Source organism: Schistosoma haematobium, chromosome ZW, assembly GCF_000699445.3.
Source record: "Schistosoma haematobium chromosome ZW, whole genome shotgun sequence".
Taxonomy (NCBI): domain Eukaryota; kingdom Metazoa; phylum Platyhelminthes; class Trematoda; order Strigeidida; family Schistosomatidae; genus Schistosoma; species Schistosoma haematobium.
Window position 1 is genome coordinate 53,741,122 of NC_067195.1, and position 25,069 is coordinate 53,766,190.

The window sequence follows — 25,069 nt, forward strand, 5'->3', positions numbered from 1 at the left end:
CGACTGATCACGGCTTCTCACTAGAACTCCGAGAATTCCCTCACATTAATCGGTTTATGATCTCAATCAAAAACTTAATAATCTCCACAACCCCTATACTAGTAATCAACATGTGCGCACTAGTGACTAGCTTCGTGAGGGAATTCTCGGAGTTCTAGTGAGAAGCCGTGATCAGTCGAGCTAATTCATGTCGGGTAGAGACAGGTATCTACCTCAGTACAATGGAAGTTGGTCGCGCAATTTCGTGGATTGGTTGATGTTATACACTATCACCACTGGATGCCGGTTCAGTGGTCCAGTAGATCAAGCGTTCGCACGCGAGACCGAAGGCCCTGGGTTCGAATCCGCAGTGGGATCGTGGATGCGCACTGCTGAATAGTCCCGCAATAGACGAGACGGCCGTCCAGTGCTTCCAGGTTTCCAAAGGTGGTCTAACATCAATCGGTTCAGGATCTCAATCAAAAACAATAATCTCCACAACCCCTATACTAGCAATATATTCTATCAGAACGAGGGTTTATAGAGATTGTAGTCATTTTATTAATTGAATTCATGAGTTGATTTAAGCTAGACCACCTATGAAGCATTGGACAGCCGTTTCATACTAGTGCGGGACTCCTCAGAAGTTCACATCAACGATCCTACACTTAGGATTCCAATCCAGTATATTCGTTCTCGTGTATGAACGCTTCACCTCTATATCACATAGTTGGTATCCAACGGTGTTAATGTCTAAATTCAACTGATACACGATGTAATTCAGTCTAGGATTTCTTCAGTTACACTTTACTTGTAAAATATTAGAAGTATTTTAACTGCGTAAACAATTCAAAAATCGAAGTATCAATTGTTCGCATTACTAAATCGACGTAATAGTTAGTGTAGGTATCAATACCAAGGTTGGATTTCATATTTTTTAACAAATTGAGCTGTGAGTAGAGAGTTAATAACAAATATATTTTTTCTTATATATCAATGAGTGGAAACATCAGAAATATATTCATTAGTAGTAGTTGGTAGTTATTGTTGCAGTAATAATAGTAATGGTAAAATGACTATAATACAACTTGGGATAACTTAATAGAGTCCAACTGTTTATGAATAGTGAATGGATAAATTTATCTACTGAAAGGAAAGAACAGTCTCTTCTGGAAGTCTTTTTAACTGTTATCTAACTCGATAAAACTAATTAGTTGAGAGGTAATATCAACTGATACATCCAATATTGTTTTGTCTACAACCATGCATACTCAGAAAAATATGTTATGGCTGGATAACTACTAATGTGTGCTCAATCTTTTTATTTTATTTGTAGTAATGACGCTTGTAACGTCAAAATTCTAACTATCAACAAATACGTTTAGCTCCATTGATAAAATTGAGTGGATATTTATAAAACGGTGAAGCATTTCATAACAATTACATGATGGGTTAAACAGAGCATGTTTTCGAACCATTGCAAAATAAAAGATTTTTTTTACACGTCGATTACAGTCATTTCTTGTCAACAAAAGGGTTTTCTTATTAAGAGCGAAGGGCGATTTCTTAGTAAGCGTATATCACACTAGGGATTGACGCACTATACCTCATGATTAAATAACATAACGTATAGGAGAACTGAATGTCACAGCGATTTTGATTTAATAAGTCGATGAAAATTACAAAAAGGTAGTATAGAAGATTGTTTTAATATTTTTCCTAAATAATAGTTTGTTGGATGATCTGTAAAATCCTCAATAATAGGGTTGTGGAGTATTGGGGACGTTAGATTCCCAGAACTCACTTGGAAAAGGACCTAATTTTGTAATTTTATTTCGAAATTTTGAATTTCCTTGTTTTCGCGCCAAAAGGGCTCTTCTCATTTTTATGTCGTATTTCTCCCTTGGGAGAATCTTAAATGCTATTGGACCGTTGTGTCTTTCAGTATGCTATTTTGTAACTCCCCAAGGACGGATTTTTGCTATATACATACGTTTTGATTTGTGTCTGTTGTTATCGCTCATTTACTGGCTGTTTGCGGAATGCACTTCCCCATTCCAAGCTTGAACTTCTTCCTCTAGTTAGCGGGGCTGGGACGCATCGAATAGCTAGGTTATTTGGTTTTGGTCACCGAGTCTTTGTTCCGTTCGCAGTCTAAGTGAACTCGTAACCGCTTCAAACCTAGCATGGAGGTTGATAAATTTCATTGAGACCAAAAACTAATCTAAGTAAGAAAACCATTGAAAACCCAGAGGCACTGGACGATCGTTTAGTTCTAGAGTATGACTCTGCGATCAGTTTAGTTCAACCGTTTCGAATGTTAGGCAGCTACCCACAAAAGGCAACCAAAGATGGTAGCGCAACATTGTAGATTGATTGAAGTTAAACTTGTATACTACTGGAAGCCAATTCAGTGTTCTAGCGATCAAATGTTCGTGCGTGAGACCGAAATTCCTTGGTTCGGTTTCTGCGTTAGAGATTGTAGACCTGTGCTACTGAAGAGTCCCCTACTAGGGCGAAACGGCCATCTGATAAAATATCCTATTCTTTGCTAATTTAAAGTGTAAGATATAAGAAGAGAAAAGTGACGAATAAATATCTTTACACTTAGAAAAGCTATATCTCTACAATCATAAAGCTATACGTTTTCTTCCTCACTCATTTGACAAATTAGTTCATGTTATTGGTTGGTTGGTTAATTGATTAGCAACAGCCAATATTTGAATCTGGCATTAGGTGATGTCAACTCGATTCGGGCATGTAGCATAAATTTCTACAAAATTCTAGATAAGCCTTGCCAATAAATACCAACTAGTATAACATTCATTCTCCTGATATTTGTAGATTCCCATCAATCACCTAGCACTTAATGAAATTTATTATGTTGCCACGTCAAGTCGATTAGAGAGTATAGTAATAAGTACAATTTTATTAGAACTATATTCTAGGCAGCAGAAAATTACTTACTGATCAATAATTAATTATTTGTTGATATAATAATAACTACAATTGAATAAAATCCGGAAGTTGAATTAATAAACATAAAATGAATGTAGTAAACATAATGAATTATGTTTCTTTAAATGTGACTAATTCAAACATTTACAAGTATTGTTACTTCTATAAATTGTAAGAGAAAAAATTGAATACCATCTATTAATACTTTAAAAAAATATATTAGTTTGTTAAACAATAGGTAATTTACAATTATCGTGGTGTATGCTACGTATGACGATAGACATAAGTAGTATGTAACGCTAATCAGAAGTGGAATGCTTGGCAGTAGGCTGAAAAAATCGAATCGAAGAGAACAGGAATATAAACAAAGAGTAATTTTAATAGCAATCAAAGAACAATGAAGTTTAAAATAATTGCTGAAGGATTTGCAAATGAAGTATTTAATGTATGGTTTTCATATTTTATGACAGAACTCAGTAATTTTTGATGAAACAATAAATTAAGAAGGAACAAATCGAGCAAATAAATTTCTTTTCAACTAGTTTTTCATCATGGCTCTACACTTATATATATACGTTACGCAATAATTATATAATGACATATCGATTATAAACTAACATTGAGTAATTGGAAGAAAGAGGGTTAATAATAATCAAAGTAATTATTCGGAAACCCAGCAGTTGCAACGTTGCATAATATATAAAAAGAGGAGAAGAAATTAACAATAAATTAGTATTCTCCACTTGTGCCCCCAAATACATTGGTGCGGCCGAGAGTAGCGAGTATTCGCTCTCCCTCTCGAAATGCTTTCACATGGCTACGCATACATAGCCTCTGGCAGTTAAGTCCTACTCACTGCCTTCTCGCACCACGGGTGTTGTTTGCGAAATTGAGAGGACGAAAAGTGAATGTCCGGCGCTTTAACCGGGTTGGTGGACACGGAGAGTCTACCTAAGGGATTTGGAAAACCCTGATTCCAAACCAATGGTGCACATGGGCTTCAGTATCCTGAGGGAACAAATGGCGTATGAACCAATTATTGGTCAACGGCTACCATGGGACTGCATCTCTTTACCATGCTCCACTGCCTTGTGGGTCAGAGCTATATGTCAAAGGCTTCGGGTGTGGCTCCTTAAGGAAACCACCTGCTTCGGTTTTGGCACCCGGGCAGTATCACAGCCCTCACATAAATCAAATGAGATTTGTGTGGCGCGTATATATCTGGTGCCCCCTTGTACCAATATCTATGTGTTCAAATAAATAAATAAATCGCGTTTGTTTCCATATTACAACTTATAGTGATCTTATAAAACGTATGAATCACATCGTTTTTTTTTCCAACTATTCATCACAATTTATTATTTCAAATTTATTTGGACATGATAAAAATGTATTCATTAAAATTAGGAATGATCCAAATACATTAGACCATCTTATCGAATGTTACTCTTGATTTGAAACATTTTTATGATATTCAGTCAGTCAGCTACAACATAGGACCAGGAACATATATTCATCGGTCCAAGTTGCCATACCTCATAAACAAAACAAAATGAACACAAAATTCATAGGAGTAGTTACTTCAATGGTAGTAATATATGTAGTTAAAGATTGCATATAAAGACATGATACAGGGAAAAAGGATTAGTTTTTAGAAAGATGTATAAAGTAATTTTAATCTCACAGTTTAAGGGAATAAAAAAAGTGTACACACCCCAACCAAGTAGTCTGCATCAACTAACATACCTCAGATAGAATTTAATGACTTCAAGCACTGATAGCACGTTTTCGTTTGGCCGCACCTAACTTTCATCTAACCGTTTCCAACACCAGTCAGCGCCCATCGTTCTAAACGTCTAGTCTGGAAGCAGACAAGTGTCGTCTTTCTCAGAGACCGTCTCAGTTACACATGACTTCTTAGTTCCAGTTTCTTTTATTAGCCTGAAGAGCTGTCTTGTGTTACCTACATCTGCCGCCTTTTCCATCTCTTTTGCTTTCGTTGCCCACCGCTGCTCACGGTCGCTCCATAGACGTTTGGTTAACCTAAACCTGATTTGCTTTTGCTCTTCATTGTGTTCGAAGCCTGATGGGATAAGCTTTACGAGAATCTATTAGTGCAGTACACTGATTAGAAATCCATTGGTTTTTCTTAATCCTGTGGTTTAAATCACTAGTAGATGACGCTGCCGTTTCCACAGAAAATATAATCTGAACAAGATAGTTCAATACATCAAATAAACACTAAAGATAGTAAAAAATTGTTAATATCTTGGGGAAAAAAGAAATAACGAAGACGTTCACAATAAACTCTGTCATATTCACATACGTATCCATTTTCAGTTTAATAGTTTTAACTTTATTGTATAAATAACTATACTATTACGTTCTTTTAAAGAGGAAAATGAATAAAACATCATCTTCACGTGAAATATTATTAGCTTTAGTTTACTAATCAATATGTTGTTTTCTACTCATTTTTTTGTTAATGAAAAATCTAAAACAAAATTTTGCTGCAATCATAAAACGATCTAAGTTTGAAAACCATTGGAAATTTGAAATCACTCAACGTCGGTTTTATCTTAGTACATTAGTTCTCAGCAGTACGCACCCACAACCCTGATAGCAGGAATCAAACAGTTATCATGTGCTCTCTAGTGAATGAGTTCAGGGCGAAATTTCCAGAGTTCTGGCGAGAAGCAATGACCAATGGAGTTAAGACTTTTCAAGTGTGAGGCAGTTAACCACCGAAGACAATAAATGATGGTCGACCAACAGTGTGAGTTGATTGCATTTAAACTCGCACATAATTGGACCTCAACACAGGGACCCAGAGATTAGGTGTTTACGTGCAAGAGCGAAGGCACTGGGTTTGATTCTCGATTACGAATTGATGAATGCTTAATGCTGAAGTCTTCCATACTGGGATGAAAAGGCTTTTCAATGCTTTTAGGTTTTCAATGGTTGTCAAACCTATATCGACTCATGTTTTCAGTGAAATTCAACACTTTTCACAGCCGCATACTAACTAAAGTAAATTTTGAAGTGATCGAAATGAATGTAATAAGTGATTTCTGTTATATTATTATCATGTACAATAATTATAATGATAAAAATACTAATACTACTAATGTTAATAACAGCAACAACAAAAACCTACTTTCAGTTGAAGTCAAACATCAATAAGTATCTATAACTAACTTATAACTTGAAACTTCTGAACAGTATAGTATACTCACTATTTCATATACGATCGAATCTATAATCTATAGATTTCCCAACTGACTTGTTATCATTTAGAGTTGAATAGAAGGCAATCAACTGCGTCACAAGGCAAGCCCTCACATAGAATCCTAATAGCCAAAGGAAAAGAGCAAGACCAAAGAACACGTTACGCCAAGAAATGGAGATAGACATGAGAAAAATGAACAAATATTGGATAGAAGTGGAAAGGAATGCCCAGGATAGAGTGGGTTGGAGAATGCTAGTCGGCGGCCTATGCTCCATTGAGAGTAACAGGCGTAAGTAAGTAAGTGAGCAAAGAAGAAAGAAAATCAAATGATTTCTATTAGCCTTATTTCTCTTTTTTTAAATTTCAGTCGATTTTGTAGATGAAATGAATTCGCTTGATCCTTGCAACATATACAATCTAATATAGAGAGTATTTCTAACGAAAAGCATTTTTGTATTTTCATTTCAATAAAAATACCTAGATGTTATTTGTTATTTTTTTAAAGATTACTGAAAAAGCTTAGCTAACAATTAAAAAAAAACACATGTAAAATAGTCAAATATAAATGTGATAATATTATTTAATTTGTTTAAATTCATTTATCATTTAAAACTAAATTAATTATTTTTGATATTGCTATTATCAAATAATGATAAAACACATGAGCATTTACCAATTTACATGTTTATATGAACATACATGCAATCAAGGATTATAGAATATGTGACAATGAATGTCAAATGCTCTGATAAACATGTGAATTAGAAAACTATATTCATTGATAGGAAAGCATATAATTAAAATAGGGGATAGAATCGATATTAATATAGTTTTTAAAAAATTTCATAGAAAGTGTCAAGGATGAATTCCTAGGCTTATAGTAGTCTTTGTTGCTCGTGAATTCAAACATGCCTTATGTGTACAGAAACGATTTGTTGTAACCTTCAGTTTATCCTGGTAATCTTTAAGTCATTCTATAGCCTAGAGTAAGCAGAAAATTTCTTATTCCTTCCATCCTATATTAATTTTTTTTCGTTTTATTTACAATTATCATTTTGTTTAATTGAACTTTCATTTGTTTGACCTCGATCAATTTTCATATAAACTGACTTGACATGTATATATATGACCAGATTGTTTGAAGTGTATAACGCATATTCATCAAATTTTTTAGATGAACTCCGTTTTCTAATTGTTCGTGTTAAAACTGGACGGATGATAAGGGAATTGTAACCGCCAGGAATTATTTACGGAATAATATTATACGTATATTCCTATTGTATAACCATTAAGTAACTATTATATACATATTCATATTCCTCTTATCATAAGCTTCCATTTGACCTACAGACTATCATCATACAGTTTACTATTCTTAAGATATTCCCAAATTATTAGTAAGTCTTTGAAAATCACAGTAACGTTTGGCTTGATCTTGTATAATTGTTATTTTCTATTTATGGTATGATGCGGTCTGGTTTCTTTGTATATAAACCCGGTATGTCTGAACTATATGACTCGTATCGCGGAGGCTGATATTGGCGTTCTGAACTGAACCAGCTGGGTTAGGAAAGAAGCTACCATTTTGGAGGACCAATAAGAAATCTAGGCTGCTCGTACAGGTTTGTGAGTCATTAGTCTGGTCGTATAAGTTCGTGTCTCTAACTGGTGGTCGTATCACGTGATTTAATTAATCAGGCATAAGGACACAACAGTTCTATCAAAGTTTTTAAAACAGACTAATTGTTTTAAAGCGTATATTCGCTGTAGAAACAAGAAAATTGTTAGGTGAATAAAATGGTTTTGGACCAGTAAAAGCTAATTCTTATTGACTTCAAGCCTTTCATTGCATATCTTGATCACTCAAAGGTATGTATTTGTTGAAATTGTGTGAAGATCTACCGATTCTTTTTAAATGAGTTAGAATCGGGGAGTATACTTTGGTGTACAAATTGTATCGAATCACTACGAGAACTTCAGTAATTATAAGTGTCTTGTTGAACATAGATCTTGAAAACCATGAACTTGGTAAATAATCTATTAGAAATCTAATGGACTGTTACAAGCCTGAAAGATACGAACTTTCTAACCAAACTGAATTGTAATACAAGTTTTTATCAGCTACAATTTGCTATTACTATCATAGAAAGGTTAGTTTGATTGATGAAACATCTGAAAGAATGAGGTGTAAAGTTTGTCAATGATTTTAATAGTCATTGACAATGCGTTTGTCATATGTAATAGGTTTTTGAACGTAAGAACATATTTATACAATATAGAGACTTAAAAGTTTCAAATAACTTGAGCATTGAGTACGAAGTTAATAGCAAATACTTTTTTGTTATGTCCTAATGAGTACAAAAATTATATTTCTGACGTTTCGTGAAATTAAAAAACCGAAGTAAATCAACACAAATTTAAACAGTACAAAGGAAACAATGCAGCATATTTCGAGTACAATGAAAATAATAATTGGTCTGAATACATTATTATCAAGTTATTCTTGGTCAACGGAAATTTGTATGACCTGTCATGGCATTAATTTGTGCGTCAGAATGTAGGTATGAGAAATGTATGCAATTGTACTATGCAGTATCGCGGTTGAAATTGAGTATATATGTGTGTGTAGATTGCGTGGAAAATAAACAAGATGAAATATGATTGGATCATATGAAACGCTTGTAAGATCTCTACTCGTGCCAAGAAACAATTAAGTTACACAAAAAGATCTAACAATCTTACAGAATTGGAAAATTTACAGGTTAAATCATCAACAACAGTACATGTTATTTTCAATAATCTCCAAGTTGATGTTAAAAATATCAAAATAATTCAGAAAGGCTTTTCCAACTATTAAAAAAAGCGAGTAGATTGAGCGTTTCATATAACGCTAAATTCCACTGCATTGTTTCATTTGTAATACTTAAAATCGCATTAATTTAATTCGATTATTAATTTGCTCTGATGAAATGATTCGCATTGAATCACGAAACGTCATAAATAAAAATTTTCTACTCATAAGGATATAACTAAATAATATAATTTTTATAGAAACTTAATATTTGTAGGTTGATACCTACAATATCTAGTATGCAACTACTGAGTCTCAAGTTCCAATCGACTAATTCAATTTTTACTAATTTTTCAAATAAATTCATACATTAAATTATCAGTAGGTACATTGGACGATTTATTACATTGCTAAACATAAATGTAATTAACTTATTATTATATATTTCGATTAATAATATACAGAATTGAATCAAATCGAATGGTAAACATCTTTCTATTACATTACATGATATTCAATGCTTAAATCCAGGATAAACATAACCATGAATATATATATATATATATATATATATAAGAGAGATTGAGAGAATACAACAATCGCAACCATTTTTGTTTATTAGTTAAAAGCAAAAATTAGTAAATTATTCAGTGGATTAATATTTCTATTGTAAACATTTAATTTTATTATTTATGTTTATTATAATATTATCGTTCTTTTTTCCTCTTACACTAGTTCATAGTCATATAATATACCCTTGTGAGCAAGGGTAATTTAACATTGGTTTTCAGGAGAACCAGACACCATCCAGACTTTCACGTGAAAACCCGAGCAGTACAGCTCGATCTCGCTTTAACGCTACAATCTGAATAGTACAACACAATCCTGTGGCGCAATCACTCAGGTACCAAGCACCCTGGTGGATCATCTTACATAAATAATGTAAATACATTTACAAAATCAAAGATATTAGGATAATAATTAAGAAACTACTTGGAATACATTAAATAGTAATATAACATTTGACAATTTAATCATCTATAAATATATAAGAATAATAATATATTTACAAATGAAAATGAAGTTCGTTAAAAATAATCTTATTGTTTTTATTTATATTAAACAATAACTTATTATAAGTAAATAAATTTCTAATGGAGAATAAACAATGTTTTAAAAGAAAAAGAAAATTTGTATTGATTTATTAACCATTATGTTCTGTTGAATTATTTTAGCTTAAATCTATAATATGAAATGTGTATTTATCTCTGAATAAGAAAAAGAGAATTCAGTAAAGAAAATTATCTTTTCGACGAAATCATTTACTTAAGCTGTACATTCGTATATATAGTTATATGGAAAATGTATGTCTATAGAAGGATAGAAAGGAGTGCATCACAAAAAATGGATTCGAGGATAAATAAATGATTTCGTCGGAAAGAAAATTTTCTTCACTGAATTCTCTTTTTCTAATTCAATGACACTATGGATGTATTTATCTATTGACTAATATATACTGTATTAATTTATACCTTTTATCTGAAATTGAATCAAATTTATATAGTAGATAAAAGTGTGATCAATAATATCATTATTGATTATATACAAAAAGAAAGAAAGACAGAATGAAAGAAAGAAAACAAGAAAAAAATGAGTTAACTAAGGTGAGTGAGATAGAGACAGGAAGATATATATATATATATATATATATTGATATTTTCTATATTTATTATTTTCTACTGTTCTTATGAGGTAGACAAGAAAGAAATTTATTTAAATAAGCAAAAAATGATACGGTTGACAACTAAAAGTTAAAATTAGTTTATTTAATGATTTAAGTGATTATATATAACGTTTATCACAAACAAAAAAAAGTTAGAATGATTTATGATAATATCAAATTGATAATCGTATTATTTCCTTTCAATTAATATGGATTTTCCTATGATAAAAATAGAATATATCTATCCTTTGCATTTTATTTTAAAAATAACACTGACAAAATTATGTATGCTGACTTGAAATACATTGAGGTTCAAGTTGACAACTTATATAATAATGAAATAGGGTTATGTCTGCGATAGTTTTATCATTTGCTCTCAACATGAAATACTACATAATCCCCAGGTGTATCACTCGTATATATATGGGAATACGAGATGATACACCTGGAGACTAGATAATCCAACTACTATACTGAGAACCTTAATAAACCAGACGACAATTTGTTGCTTCAATTACGAGCAGCAGTTCACATACCGTAAAATATAAAGCAGAATGGAATGGATTTACATTATTATATAGTGTGTTTTCGCTCGGTAGACAATCATATCTTTCGCTAATCACATATTAATCAGTCATAAATCCAGATGAAAAGAAAGTTGAATTTCTGATATATTTTTTTCTTTGTTCATAGAAGCAACACAACTGGACTGAGAATAGTTTTAAATGTAATAAAAATTAAATTACTTGAAACATACGAAAAGTGTATACTATGAATTTAGTAGTGTTTGGTCAATTGGTTATTAACCAGTAACTGGACATCATATGACTTAAATCACAGGCACTATTAAGCGAATTCTGTTGACTAAGTCTATACATTTGGTCACCATAAGCGACAAATTATGGTTCAATGTAACTAATGTTCTTATCTATTTACGTGACTCGTTTATACGGTAAATGATTATGTAAGCCAGACTGTTGGTGTTCAGACAAGTGATTTATGAAATGAAGTAGCTGGTATGTGATACGAATCCATAACTTACTAGTTCAAAATCAACTGATCTGACATCTAAGCCATCACTACTCATGTAAAATATTAACCTTTTTATAAAATAGATGTTTTAACAGTCGATGCATTATTTCATAAGCTTACGGTGACCTGCTTTTACAGGTCTATATTTCTACTGACTAAATTATACTTGATTTTTTTGATGAATCTTCATCGACAGAAACTTCTCTGATATACATTATAAACTATCTTGTGGTGAATGAGAATACAAGTGGGGAAAAACTCATTTATTAGAACACAAAATTGTAGAACGTCTTAGTAAAATATGAGAACCATACATTAAATACACCATTTGTAAAATGTCAATCTATCGTATCAGACTTCACTGTTCCTTCATTTCCACACCAATCATTCTTTGTTCTCGTTCTCTTCTCTTCGTTCTTCTTAATCTTGTGTCATCAGGCATTTCACTTTCGTTTAATGATACATACTACTTATATCTGTCGACATCATTAGCGCAAGCCACACTATTATGTTTAAATTGTAAGACGTAGAAGAGAATTATTGATTATTTTGATAAGATTGTTATTTCATGTTTATTCAACTAATATGCATAATGAATTGCAGAAAAACATTTTTTGTTAATAAAATCAGTGAGATTACAATTTATAGACAGCCTTCGAGCGACTGACCTTGTGAGTGTTCACCTAATATCTAGGACCAAATAAGGGTTTTAAATTAATGTGAGGAATTCGATTTATGATTTACAGTTGATGGTTAAGGTTAAAAAATTAGATTTATAATTTTCGTCACGAATTAATATCAGTTATAATGTCAAAACTCTATTTATCCAAATGGATAAGTTAATTTCGCGCCAAAATCTAAGACCTGTTATCTTATACCTGATTAGTTCATTCACAAATTATAGTCTCACCATAAAATCAAATGAATAATAATAATTCAATATTTATTTGTAAATTATTTAAGATCACTAATGATCTTAATCATAGTTAATTGTGATTTCTTGTATAATATTTTTAAAAATCAATCTATTTACATGTTGATAATTGATCATGGATTTTGAATTTTGAATATTCTGGTATTAAAACATTTGAAAGAGAATTATTCGCTACATTTTTTAAATAATAAATACTAATTACAATTAAAAAAGTATCCTATGAAATCTAAAAAATTTAAATAAATAATCATCATCTCAATGTAGTTTAATTGAATAATCACTTCACATTTCACAATAAAAATATTGATCAGTGAAAATGAGACTCATAAGATTAAATTTAAAAATAAATAAACAAAAAAAATTATTAAAAAGTAGAAACTAAAATCAAATAAATCGATTAAAATTTATTGGTAAAATAAATCAATCAATCAAAGACTGATAGATTCATATTTTATTCCAAAATTAATATAGGTCGTAACAGATATATGATAATCATTATTAGAAACAAATGAATTCAGTGTATGATTATTATTTTATTAAATTTGTTTGAAAGCATGAAGTGAAACATTGAAACGTTTATTTAATTCGTTCTAAATATAATATTCTATATATCATCTATTGAGTTAATGATTGCTTTTTCTTTATTTGTAGTGTAATTTTGAAACATTATATAATAATTATGTTATAAAAATTATGTCATCGATTAAGAATATTTAAAAATAAATTGATATATCAGGAAAAGGAAGTTCGGAAAATAAAATGCTATAAAAGTCTCTTTAATGACTTTTGATTGATTTATTTATTTAAACACACAAACATTGATAAAAAGAGGCATTGAATAGATATGCGCCACATAAATCATTCGATTTATGTGAGATCTGGAATACTGTTTGGGTGCCCAGATCGAAGTAGGTGATTTTCTTAAGGAGCCGCACTCGGAGACTTTGACCTTAATGTCTAATCCACAAGGTAGTGCATATAGTTTCATGGTAGCCGGTGACCAATGATTGGTTTATACGCCATTTGTTCCTTCAGGATACTGAAGCCCATGTGCACCAGTGATTTGGAATCAGAGTTTTTCAACTCTCCTAGGTAGACTTTCCGTGTCCACCAACCTGGTTAAAGCACTGGACATTCGCTTTTCATACTATCACTTGCGTATAAAACATCAGTTCTGCGAGAAGGCAGTGTGTAGGACTTCCCTGACAGAGGCTATATACGCTTGGCCATGTGAAAGCATTACGAGAGGGAGAGCGGACATTCTTCACTCTCGGCCGTACCAGGGCATTTGGGGCCAATGACCTTTGATAGATAACGTAAAATATATAAGATTTTTATCAAATAGATTGAGTGACTATATAAATTAATGCATACGAAACAGATAGAAACAAAGTGAAATGTACGCTTAACGACAAAAAATAATACTCGTCCATTGAGATATGTTTCATGAAGTAACTAACGTCCCTTTTTTAAAGTGTACAGTGTTGATGTTGTCGGGAAAGTTAGCCAAAATTTGAATTTGCGAAATGTAATACTTTGAAAATCGTATTGCCAGATAATTACATTCTTTTAGTTATCTCAAAATATTTCAAAAAGTGAATATTTCAATAATAACAACTAAGTGATTATACAAATGAAAAATTTATCTTTAAGTCACACTTTGCTTTAAATTTATTATAGATAAGAACACAAGTCCTATGAAACAAACAGAAAAATCCAATATGCATTGTGAATTACTGGGTCAACAACCGATTATTGAGTTGTAGAGGATCTCCATGGAATCAATTTACGCTTATTCCTATGCTCAATACATCGTTTTATACACTGAATATTGTTTCCTGATAGCATATATTCTGATATATTATTGTAGTTTACCGATAGCATCAAGTGATTAGGAATGATAAAACATCTTACAGTTCAACCAAATGTATATTGTTGTGTATACAGTGAGATGGAAATGCACTATACACATACGCAATGTTGTTTTACAGAAATTAAATGTATCTAGAACTTTATATGAATTTAGTTTCAATTTTACACGATTGGCTAGTAAGATCAGAACATGTCTATGACACTCTCGAAAAAATGTAAATCATGAGAGAAACAATAATCAATACATGGAGAAAGCCTAATACATACAGATGAGGAAATTTAAATTTGGTTATATTCATTCAAATTACGTCAACTTATTATATAAAAAACAATTTTTCAAGTAGAATAAATAAAGGGTTTTCTACAGTTCGATTTCAACTACTCAGGACTACAGTGTGGCACATGCATTTCTAAAGCAAGTATTTCATACAACCGATCATTTTGAGATCACTAGTGTTTGGTATTACAAATAACGGGAGGAAATAGATTTTTAATTCTTAAACTTTAGTTAACTAAATAGTATTGTATTGTCTACTCACCTTTAAAACCATCACGAAACAAATACAAAATTTCAGGTTAACATATGTTGGCATACATCTGAAGAAAACATGGCTCATAAATTCAACTAATATTGAGGATGTAATTCGACAAATGATAGAAAATGTGGAAGACGTATTTTGGCTACTTATAAGTAGCCAAAAATAAAAAGACAAAAAGTAAATTTCAATTAAAAATTCAACACTAAATATAATAATTAATCCATCAAATATTACGAAGAAAACATCCAGACTACTGAACTTCCAAAAAATATAACAAAACTTATTGTAGGACTATGGGTCAAGTGCATTTACGTAAAAAATTAACTATATTTTTCTATGTCAACGAAATGACAAAAATGATTCCAGAAAACAATATAAACAATAGAAGGCTCTGAATTAATTGTCATATATAATGTAAAACAATTTTTTAAATAATCTTAAAAAATTCACAGATCTTTGTGTAGTATTATTGAGAACTTTTATAAAAACAAAAGCAAGTTATCTGTCACCGGCTACTAATTATCAATACGTATTTAACCCCGTTGAATGCTAGCTCAGTGGCTTAGAAGTTAAGCGTTTGCATGAGAGATTAAAAGTCCTGGATTCGAATCCAACCTACGGTATTGTGGATGAGTTCTGCTCAGGACTCTCATACTAAGACGAAACAGCCGTCCAGTGCTTCCAGGTTTTCACTGGTAGCTTAGCTTAAATCAACTTATGAATTCAACTATTAAGATATTTATTAGTTAGAATTCATATCTCACCCCAAATAATATGATAAATATTTAATTCATAATCGTGTCAATCAAATCACTATCAATGTGATTTGTTTACTCTGATTAAATATCTGTAGTTTATAGATTGAAACAAATTAAATTGTAATAACTATTTCAAAGTTAAAAACTCATTAAAATTGGATTTTGACTTATAAAAGTGTCTACTGTTTGTTTTAAATTTGAATAAAATATGGTTATTTATTTCATATAGTATGAAAGATGAGGTTTCTTTATGTTTAGTAAAGAATAACATTTATAATGTGAATAAAATTAATAGAGATGTATGTAGAATTATACTAAGTATAGTCTAACCAACAAGTTAAATTTACTGACGTCATGTTTCGATTTTTCACTTTAGATTGTCATATATAGGTGTTACCACACATATAACCTCCTTAAATTAGAAAATAATGGATCATGCTTTAAGAGGACAGTTAAAAAATAGAAAGAATGTAAATTATATCCTAACTAAACTTTGATTAATCAGTTAAACAAAAAGGATAGGTAAGTATAAGGCACCGTCAAACAAAACTAACCAACACTTCATGTGAAGGGTTTATGGAGACTGTTGAATTTGATACTTTATATCACGTTTCAATTTCGGTTAAACAATTTTTAAAAGCCAGAAGGCAGTTAAAAGCTGTTTGAAACTAGTATTAGACTCCTCAATACGGAATACTCATGTCCATACTACGGATTGAACTTGAAACTCATGAGGCTTGAAGAATTCACTTAGTATCTATACCACCAAGTCAGCATTAAATAGTTTATATGTTTAACTTTAGTAAGTTTTCTATTCTGCTCGATCAAATTCCAGTGGGTTTGGTAACTGTTTCATATGCAGCATGATTGAATATTTGTCACTAAGAACCTTTATAATTAGTATGCTATAACTATTAGTACAAGGAGTTTATGGAGACTGTTACATTTACAGTCCACTAATATCGAGTATGAGGCAGTTAACCAGTAAGCATATTGAACATCGGTCGTAAATCTATAGAAGTTAAATATAAATACCGTTTGACTTGGTAATATAGACATTAAGTACATTCTGTAAAGCCCAAGAGATTAGAGCTTAATCCGTGGTGTGGTCATATATGTGAACTACTGAGAGGTCCTATACTAGTATTAAGCAACTTCTCATTACTTTTTGACTTTCAAAAAATATCTAACTAAAGTCTGGTTATGATGTAAAACAAATATCACCATTCTATTAAAACAGAAGATTTATAATAATTGTTCAATATGGAGTACATGATTTGAATTTCTGACAGAATCGAAAACATCCATTACTGAGCTGTTCTGTCATTATAAAATAGGTGTCCAAAGTTAAATAATTTACAATAACTGTTTCTTTAAATTCAAATCATAATGGTAACATACTTTAAACAAGTATACATTTATTATTGAGGAAACATGAATTTTCTTCTTATTTCTTGTAACGCATATTTAAAATTACGCTTTAGTTAATCGCAAAGAAAATTTGATTGAAAACCGGTAAGATTTTTCGATTAAATATAAAAAACCGTTAGGCTTAGAGAATACAGCACCTCCAACTCAATATCAGTCAGTAACAACGTAGAACTTCGTACGTACGTACATTAGTTCGAGTTGCCATACCACATTAACACAGAGATGCAGTTGTCGATTGAAATACTGTAGTGGTAGAGGTAGTAAGAGTATAAGCAGTAATCGGAAACATTAGGGTTTGAAGATGTTACTCTAGGAGTATAATCCAGTGAAATAAATTTAGAAAGAGAAAAAAGAAAGGGACATGAAGAATTCAGATGATTAGAATTTGGGAGAACACAAAGAGTAGATGCACTTGCGCCATTGCAGACAATTTCGAGCCATGTCATTCAGGGTTCTTACCATCGGTTGCTATTGTCTCGCGGATTCCAACCAGGTAGTCTACACCTACCAACACGGCTCAGTCCACTTGTCGGTGACTTCATGTATTTGTGCCACGTTTTGGTCTGGCCGCCCTTAGCTTTCTTGCAACCTACTCCTACACCATAAAACATCGTACGTCGGGGCAGTCGGTGTTTGGGCATACGTAACACATGTCCAAGCCATCTCAAATGACGAAGTATTACTACTTCATAATTTACTTGAAATAAGATTTTTGAAAAAATACTATAAACATATAAGAAATGTTTATTCAAAAAACTTGATAAAAAATATATAAAAAGAACTACATACTTTGTTTCCCAATTAGCATCTGTATACAGAATATTCCATTTATCTAATGTTTTGTTATATAATTCAATAGTAAGATATGTTCCATTTAAAAGTACATTATTACGTGGTGAAGCAGTGACAAAACGTACTTCAACAATATCATTTTTCTAATTTTTTAAAAGTAAAACAAAATAAACAACAAAAAATAAATGACAAATCGTTAAAATAATGACACTTTTTAATATCAGAAAGGGTTTTGTGGAGATTGTAGTAATTTCAACAGTTGAGATCATGAGTCAATTGAAGCTAGGTATATCCTGGAGTTCTAGTGAGAAGTAGTGACCAGTGGAGTTCAACCGGGTCTGTTGTGAGATAGTAACTCACTGATGACAATGACAGATGTGTCGCTCAGTTTTGTGGATTAGTTGAAGTTAGACATTAAGGTCGCTGGAGGCAGGCTCAGTGGTCTAGTTCTTTAAGCGCCTGGCGCGAGACTCGTTGGTCCTGGGTTCGAATCCCGCGAAGAGGGGTTGTGGGTGCGCACTGCTGAGTCCCACAATAGGACGAAATGGTCTCCCAGTGCTTCCAGGTTTTCCATGGTGGTCTAGCTTCAATTGACTCATGATCTCAACTGTCGTAGGTACTTTTAAAATTGAATTTATTAAATAATTAAAATATTTATTAATGAATAAAAATAATTCATATAATTAAATAGTTTAGAAAAATCTAATAAGTATCATTGTAGCGAACAAGAGCACACAGTGAGGACAACCGAATGTATTTGAACACAAAATTAAAGAATATCTCACTAAAATCTGTGAATCATATAGTAAATCATTAATTTGCAAAATATCAATCTATTATCTCAAACTTAACTGTTTTTTTTACAAACATCAGTTCATCGTCTCAGATTTCATAATTTCTGCATTTTCATAACAATTGCTTTCCGTTCTCTTTCTTTCCTTCTCGATCTTCTACTGAAATATATTCTATTGTTGACTATCGTTGTATACTACCTATGTGCATATAAGTAGCCTACACCATATCATCAATATACACCATGGTGAGACTATAATTTATGGACGAACCAATCAGATTTAAGATAACGAATCAGTTCGTGATGAAAATCCTAAATTCCTAACTTTAACCATTTTGATAGAGTTTTGTTCTCTGAGCTGGATGGTTTGGTCGTGGAGCTTTCATCGTTCTTCTGAACGACATCATCAGCACAAACTCCAGATAGAAGTGAAGTGTTCGAATTTCTCCATATGTGTTTCACAGCTTGTTCTGTGTACCTCGATGTTGATTGGTTCTTGTTGACCTTAAATTTATCATTGTTTACTTCTTTGTTTTGGTTGTACCTCCCATTGGTTTGATTTTTCTTCCTATATTTATGCATGATTTTCCTGATTGGTTTATAAATTGGATTGATTTCAATGTTTGTTGATTGCTGATTGACCTGAGTGCCAAGCTTCTAAAAATTCTCTGGTGTTTTTGGAGTTTCCTCTGTCTAAGATTTCTACATTTTCCCAAACGAATGAATGTCCGTAATTATCCACGTGTATTGATATAAGTGAAGAGATATCATGGCGTTTGACTGCTAATTGATGTTCATGTAGGCGTAGGTGAAGGGGGCGTCTGCTTTGTCCGATGTAGTGTTTGTCGCAGTTGGTACAATTTATTTTGTAGATGATGTTTGATTTGTTTTCCTTTGTTATTTCATCTTTTGGTTTGCATAGGATTGATTGTAATGATTTCGTTGGTTTGTGTGCCACACCTATCCCGAAGGTTTTCAGCCGTCTCATTGCGGTTTCTGATATTCCTTGTATGTACGGTAGGGTGATCCTTTTGTTGATTTTTGTGCTTGATTTGGGTTCTGATGCTGTGTGCCGTTGGTGCTTTTTGATGAAGTTGATTGGGTAGCCATTCTTTTGAAATATGTCTTCCAGGTATTTCTCTTCATTCTTTCGTGCTGCCAGTGTGTCCTCGCCCTCTTGAACAATGTGTGTACGCAGTTGATTTTGTGAGCTCTTGGGTTGTTGTTGTTGTAATTGAGGATTTGATCTGTATGGGTCTGTTTCCTATATACTTGAGTTTCCAGTTTTCCTGTATCAGTTCTAGTGATCAATATATCCAAGAATGCTAGTTGGTTGTTTGACTCCTGTTCCATTGTAAACTTGATGTCGTTGAAAACGTTGTTGATCAGTTTGTATGTGTTTTCCAGTTCATCCTTTTTGACGATGAAAAAGGTGTCGTCTACGTAGCGAATCCAAAGTTTTGGCTTGATCACTGGTAATATCGTGGCTTCTAGTCTTTGCATTACTGTCTCTGCGATCAGTCCTGATATTGGTGATCCCATTGGTGTCCCTTTTGTTTGTTCGTAGATTTTGTTGTTGAATTGAAAATATGTTGTTAGGCATAAATCGATGAGTTCCAGTAGACTTTGAATTTGAAGCGTCGTGTATTTGGTGAGATTTGTGTCGTTGTTCAGTAGCAGGGATATAGTTTCTTTTGCTAGCTGTGGTTCAATTGAGGTGAACAGTGCTGTTACGTTGAAGGATATCATGAGTTCGTCGTTGTTGATTTGAATATCCTTAATTTGGTCCAGGAATTGTGTTGGGGATTTGATGGAGTGTTTGGCTGAATCTACTAGATGTCTCAGTATTCGTGAAATTTCTTTTGACAAATTGTATGTTGGCGTTCCGGGGAGTGCTACTATTGGACGTAGTGGAATGTTTGGTTTGTGTATTTTGGGTCTACCGTAGAATCGAGGGAGTACTGGTCCACTGGATTTCATCCTCCATTGGTCTTGTTTTGTTATTTCTCCTGCTTTGACTAGCTTGTTTAAAGTCTTTGAGATTTGATTGTCTAATTTTTTGACGGGATTTGTGTCCATCAGTTTGTATGTGCTCTTATCTTTGAGTAGTTCTTCGACTTTGTTGATGTATTCTTCTTTGTCCATGATTACTGTGGTGCGTCCCTTGTCCGCTGGTATTATGATAATATCTTTTCTATTTCTGAGTTCTTTCAAGGCCTTTTGTTCTTGTGGAGTCAGTTGGTTGTTTTCTTTCACCTGTTGAGTTATCGGTACTATAGTTTGCCTTATTTCCTGTTGTGTTTCTTCACTGATTCCGGATGTTTTGAGTGATGACTCTAGTGCTGCGAAGAACTCCAGCTTTGAGGCGTCGCTTGTATTGTAGTTTAATCCTTTTTGGAGCAGGTGTTCTTCCGTATTTGTTAGTGGTTGTTTTGACAGATTGATCACGCAGTTGTTTGTGTTTTCTTCCATGGGTGGTTTTGAGATCTTGATTAGTTTTTTCTTTAAGGTGTTTCTTCTTTGTTCTCTATGTCGTTTGCATGATATCTTGATGGCTGTTGTCACGATTTACAAATGTTCTGATGTGAGCATCCTTTGTAGCTTTATCTTTTGGTCCTCTATGACGTGTTGGTATTTGCAGATCCTGTAGTGTACATCCGTTATCATTAGGTGTACCATTTTTCTTCCACTTTGCTCGGCTATTCTCCATCCTAATGGGCAGTTGATTGGAGGTCTATATCTTACACTTGTCGGTAGAACATGCTGGCGAAGGCACTCATGGAGAAAATATAGTTGTTCTCGAGTGGAAGCCTGCCTTTTGGCGAAATTCTCCCATTTTCGAACAACGAGAAGCGTATTACGCTCATATGATTTTGAGATGGTGGAGAACTTTAACCATCAATTGTAAATCATAATTCTAATCTCTCATATTGGTTTATAACCGTCATCTAATCCTAGTTATTGGTTGGACACTCCCACGGTCATCTTAGCGTTACTCAAAAATCGTCTCATGGAATTTATTTTAAATTCAAACAATCATCCATTCTATGAGATTAGGATATTACACATTTGATTACATTAGTATGTTCTTATTAATACTAATACTTTAAACTGATTCGTAATTCTAAATATATATATATATATATATATATATATATATATATATATATATATATATATATATATATATATATATATATATATATATATATCTGTATACTATGTTAATCTTTTAATAAAGATTAGAGCATTTTGTAGTTTGTACTTCAAAATGTTTTATAAGAACATTTGTAACTTTTTAAAGAATTTAATATTTGAGTAAACACTTAAGATTTTACTTAATTAACTTATTGTATTAAAATCAATTGATTGTAATATAAAATAAAGATTTCTAAACGATATGAAATACTTTATTGTTAATAATCAACATTAAAACTCATCAGTTTCATTTGTTATATAAATCGCAACAATGAATTATTCCTAAAATGATGATTTTCTTATAAGTTTATGTATATATGGAATATGATTAAAAGGGTAACTGAGGATTTACTTTTATTTTCGTGTTCAGGATTTACTGATTTAATAGAAAACACATCAGAGTTTAAATCTTCATGTAGTGTAATCAAGTCTCAGTATAAAAAAAATTATTAAAGACATCATATATAAAATGTTTTTAATATCCCAATAAGTAGAACAATAAGGTTTTCGGACGTTTTGCGACTCAATGTAAACCAATTTTTCAAGGAATAAACAAACAAACTAAATTAACCCAAGTTTAATTAATGGTCACCGGCTACGATGGGACGTCATCTTCTCACGATGCTCCACTGCCTTGTGGGTTAGACCTTTAGATCAAAGGCTCAGGGTGTGGCCCCCTAAGAAAACCACCTGCTTCGGTCTGGGCACCTGGGGAGTATCACAGCCCAGACACAAAAAATGATGAACTGTCTATTTATGGAAAATATTCTTCTTGCTCCGAATAACAATCAAATGACTCACATTATTATTATTATTATTATTTACTACGTCATTTATCCACTCTTTTTTATTCCCACTTTATGTATCCTTATATTTCGACTTATACAGCAGCTCGCCTATGGTGGAAACTCGGTTTTATCTAAACGTTCTCGAGTCACTGCCTGGTTGAAAATTGTATGCTACCACCGAATACGAGGACTGAAGCAGTTATTCTGAAACCACGTGGATCATTCAAACTGGCTACTTTCAACGTTCGCACACTTATGCAGGTCGGATAACAGATAAGGCTGGCTATGGTCTTTGGAAAGTCTTAATATCGATGTTTGCTGTCTATCTGAGACCCGTATTCAAGACTCTAGTGAAGTACTACAAATTCGCTCTTCATCTGTCGCTTCGAAAAGCTTGTTTTGCGTGCGCTTATCCGGGGACCCTGTGGCATCTTCGTCTGGTCTTGCTGGCGTTGGTGTCGCACTAAGCGCTAGAGCTGAGGCAGCACTAATCGATTGCATCTCTATTAACAGTCGGTTATGTGTTGTTAGATTAGAAAGTTCCATCAAAGTGAGAAGAAATCGGCGTGAGAAACGATGTCTTTTCATCATCTCCGCCTATGCAACCAAAGATCGCAGCTAGGATGCAATCAAGAATGAATTCTACCACCAGTCATCTGTTCTCCAGAAAGTGCGTCCGACAGATATTGTAGTACTAGCCGGAGACTTGAATGCTCAGGTCGGGCGTCTAGGCACAAAAGAGAGTCGTTTAGGTGGTCGATAGGGACTTGTTGGTTGCAGGACAGATAACGGGGACCGTCTACTGCAACTGTGCACAGACCACAACCTGTTTCTGGCTAGCACTAACTTTCGGCACAGTCATCGCCGATTTGCCACATGGCTTCCAACCTCTGCATCTCAAGCCTGGACTCAGGTTGATTACATAGATATCAGCTATCGCTGGCGTGGTTGTGTACAAGACCGCTGCTCCTTTTGGAGTACCTATCTGGACTCTGACCATGCCTTGGTCTGCGTCAATCTTATCTTACTTTTCACTGGCCAACAAAGTGACCGCCACCAACGGATTGATATTAGCAAGCTGGTTGCAACTTCTGTTGCAAGTAAGTATCGAACCGAGCTAGCTTCTAGGCTAGCTACTATCCCACCGAAAAGTATAGATGAGCTTTGGTTGCAATTACATGAAGCCATGAAAATGGAAAGCGAGAAGAGTTGTGGGTTCGCGAAACGAACCGCTTATAAGCACTGGGTTTCTTCAGGCTCCTTACAACTCATTGAAGCCTGTCGGTCTACTCCGGGTGACCGTGAGTTTGACCACAAACGAAGGATGTTACGTAATGAAATCGGGCAAAGCTTGAGTAAGGACCGAGAATACTGGTGGTCGGAGCATGCTAATGAGCTGGGAGCAGCAGCTGCATCTGGTAACTACCGGAAGCTCTTCCAACTCATCCGAGCCACTGGCAGCAAGAAGTCTGGTGTGAGCGAAACATCCATCGACGTCTTGGACGATGGGTAGAATTTTTCGAATGGCAGTTCAACTGGCCTGCTGCCTTGGCAACATCGGTCAGACTGTCCTGCCCTCCATGGCCGGTGACGACTGATCCACCAAATGAGGCGGAAGTTCTCAAGGAACTCCAACTCTTGAAGCGCTACAAATCACCTGGCCCAGATGACTTACCTCCGGCTCTTTTTAGAGATGGTGGTGATTTTCTGGCTAAGGAACTGACTGTGTTGTTTACAAAGCTCTGGGAGCTAGAGAGTGTACCATCGTCATGGAATGAGTCGATAGTTGTCCCTATCTTTAAAAAGGGTTCACGTTGTTCCTGTAACAACTATCGGAGGATAAGTCTACTTCCGGTTGCGTCCAAGCTATTGGCTTCCGTCATACTTCGTAGGTTGTTCAAAACCCGAGAAAGATTGACTCGCGAGGATCAGGCTGAGTTTCGTTCTGGTCGAGGATGTATTGATCATATCTTCACCCTTCGCCAAATGTTAGAACACCGTCATACTTATCAAAGGCCAACAATCGTAGTGTTTCTTGACATTAGGGCTGCTTTCGATTCGTTGGACAGGACTGTTCTCTGGGATTGTCTATTGAAGAAGGGTGTGCCTGAGAAGTTTATTAACATCCTAAAAGCCCTATATACAAACACCTCATGCAGAGTGAGGGCATACAATCACCTTTCTCCATTGTTCCATTCAAGCAGTGGGGTTAGACAGGGTTGCCCAATCTCACCATTCCTCTTCAACTTTGT

At 33.5% G+C, this 25,069-nt stretch overlaps 1 protein-coding gene across 3 annotated transcripts in view; it reads right to left on the reverse strand.

Moving 5' to 3' along the window:
• The window catches only part of ASAH2_1 (Neutral ceramidase), a 74,444-nt gene that overhangs the window by 5,269 nt on the left and 44,106 nt on the right, over nucleotides 1–25,069 (reverse strand). For 2 of the 3 annotated variants that reach the window (XM_051211757.1, XM_051211759.1), the window contains one exon: nucleotides 18,036–18,181. In XM_051211757.1, the coding sequence (XP_051071855.1) occupies nucleotides 18,036–18,181 (146 nt within the window). Of the gene's footprint in view, nucleotides 1–15,057; nucleotides 15,200–18,035; nucleotides 18,182–25,069 lie in introns of all 3 variants that reach the window. The other variant, XM_051211758.1, reaches the window with a different exon arrangement.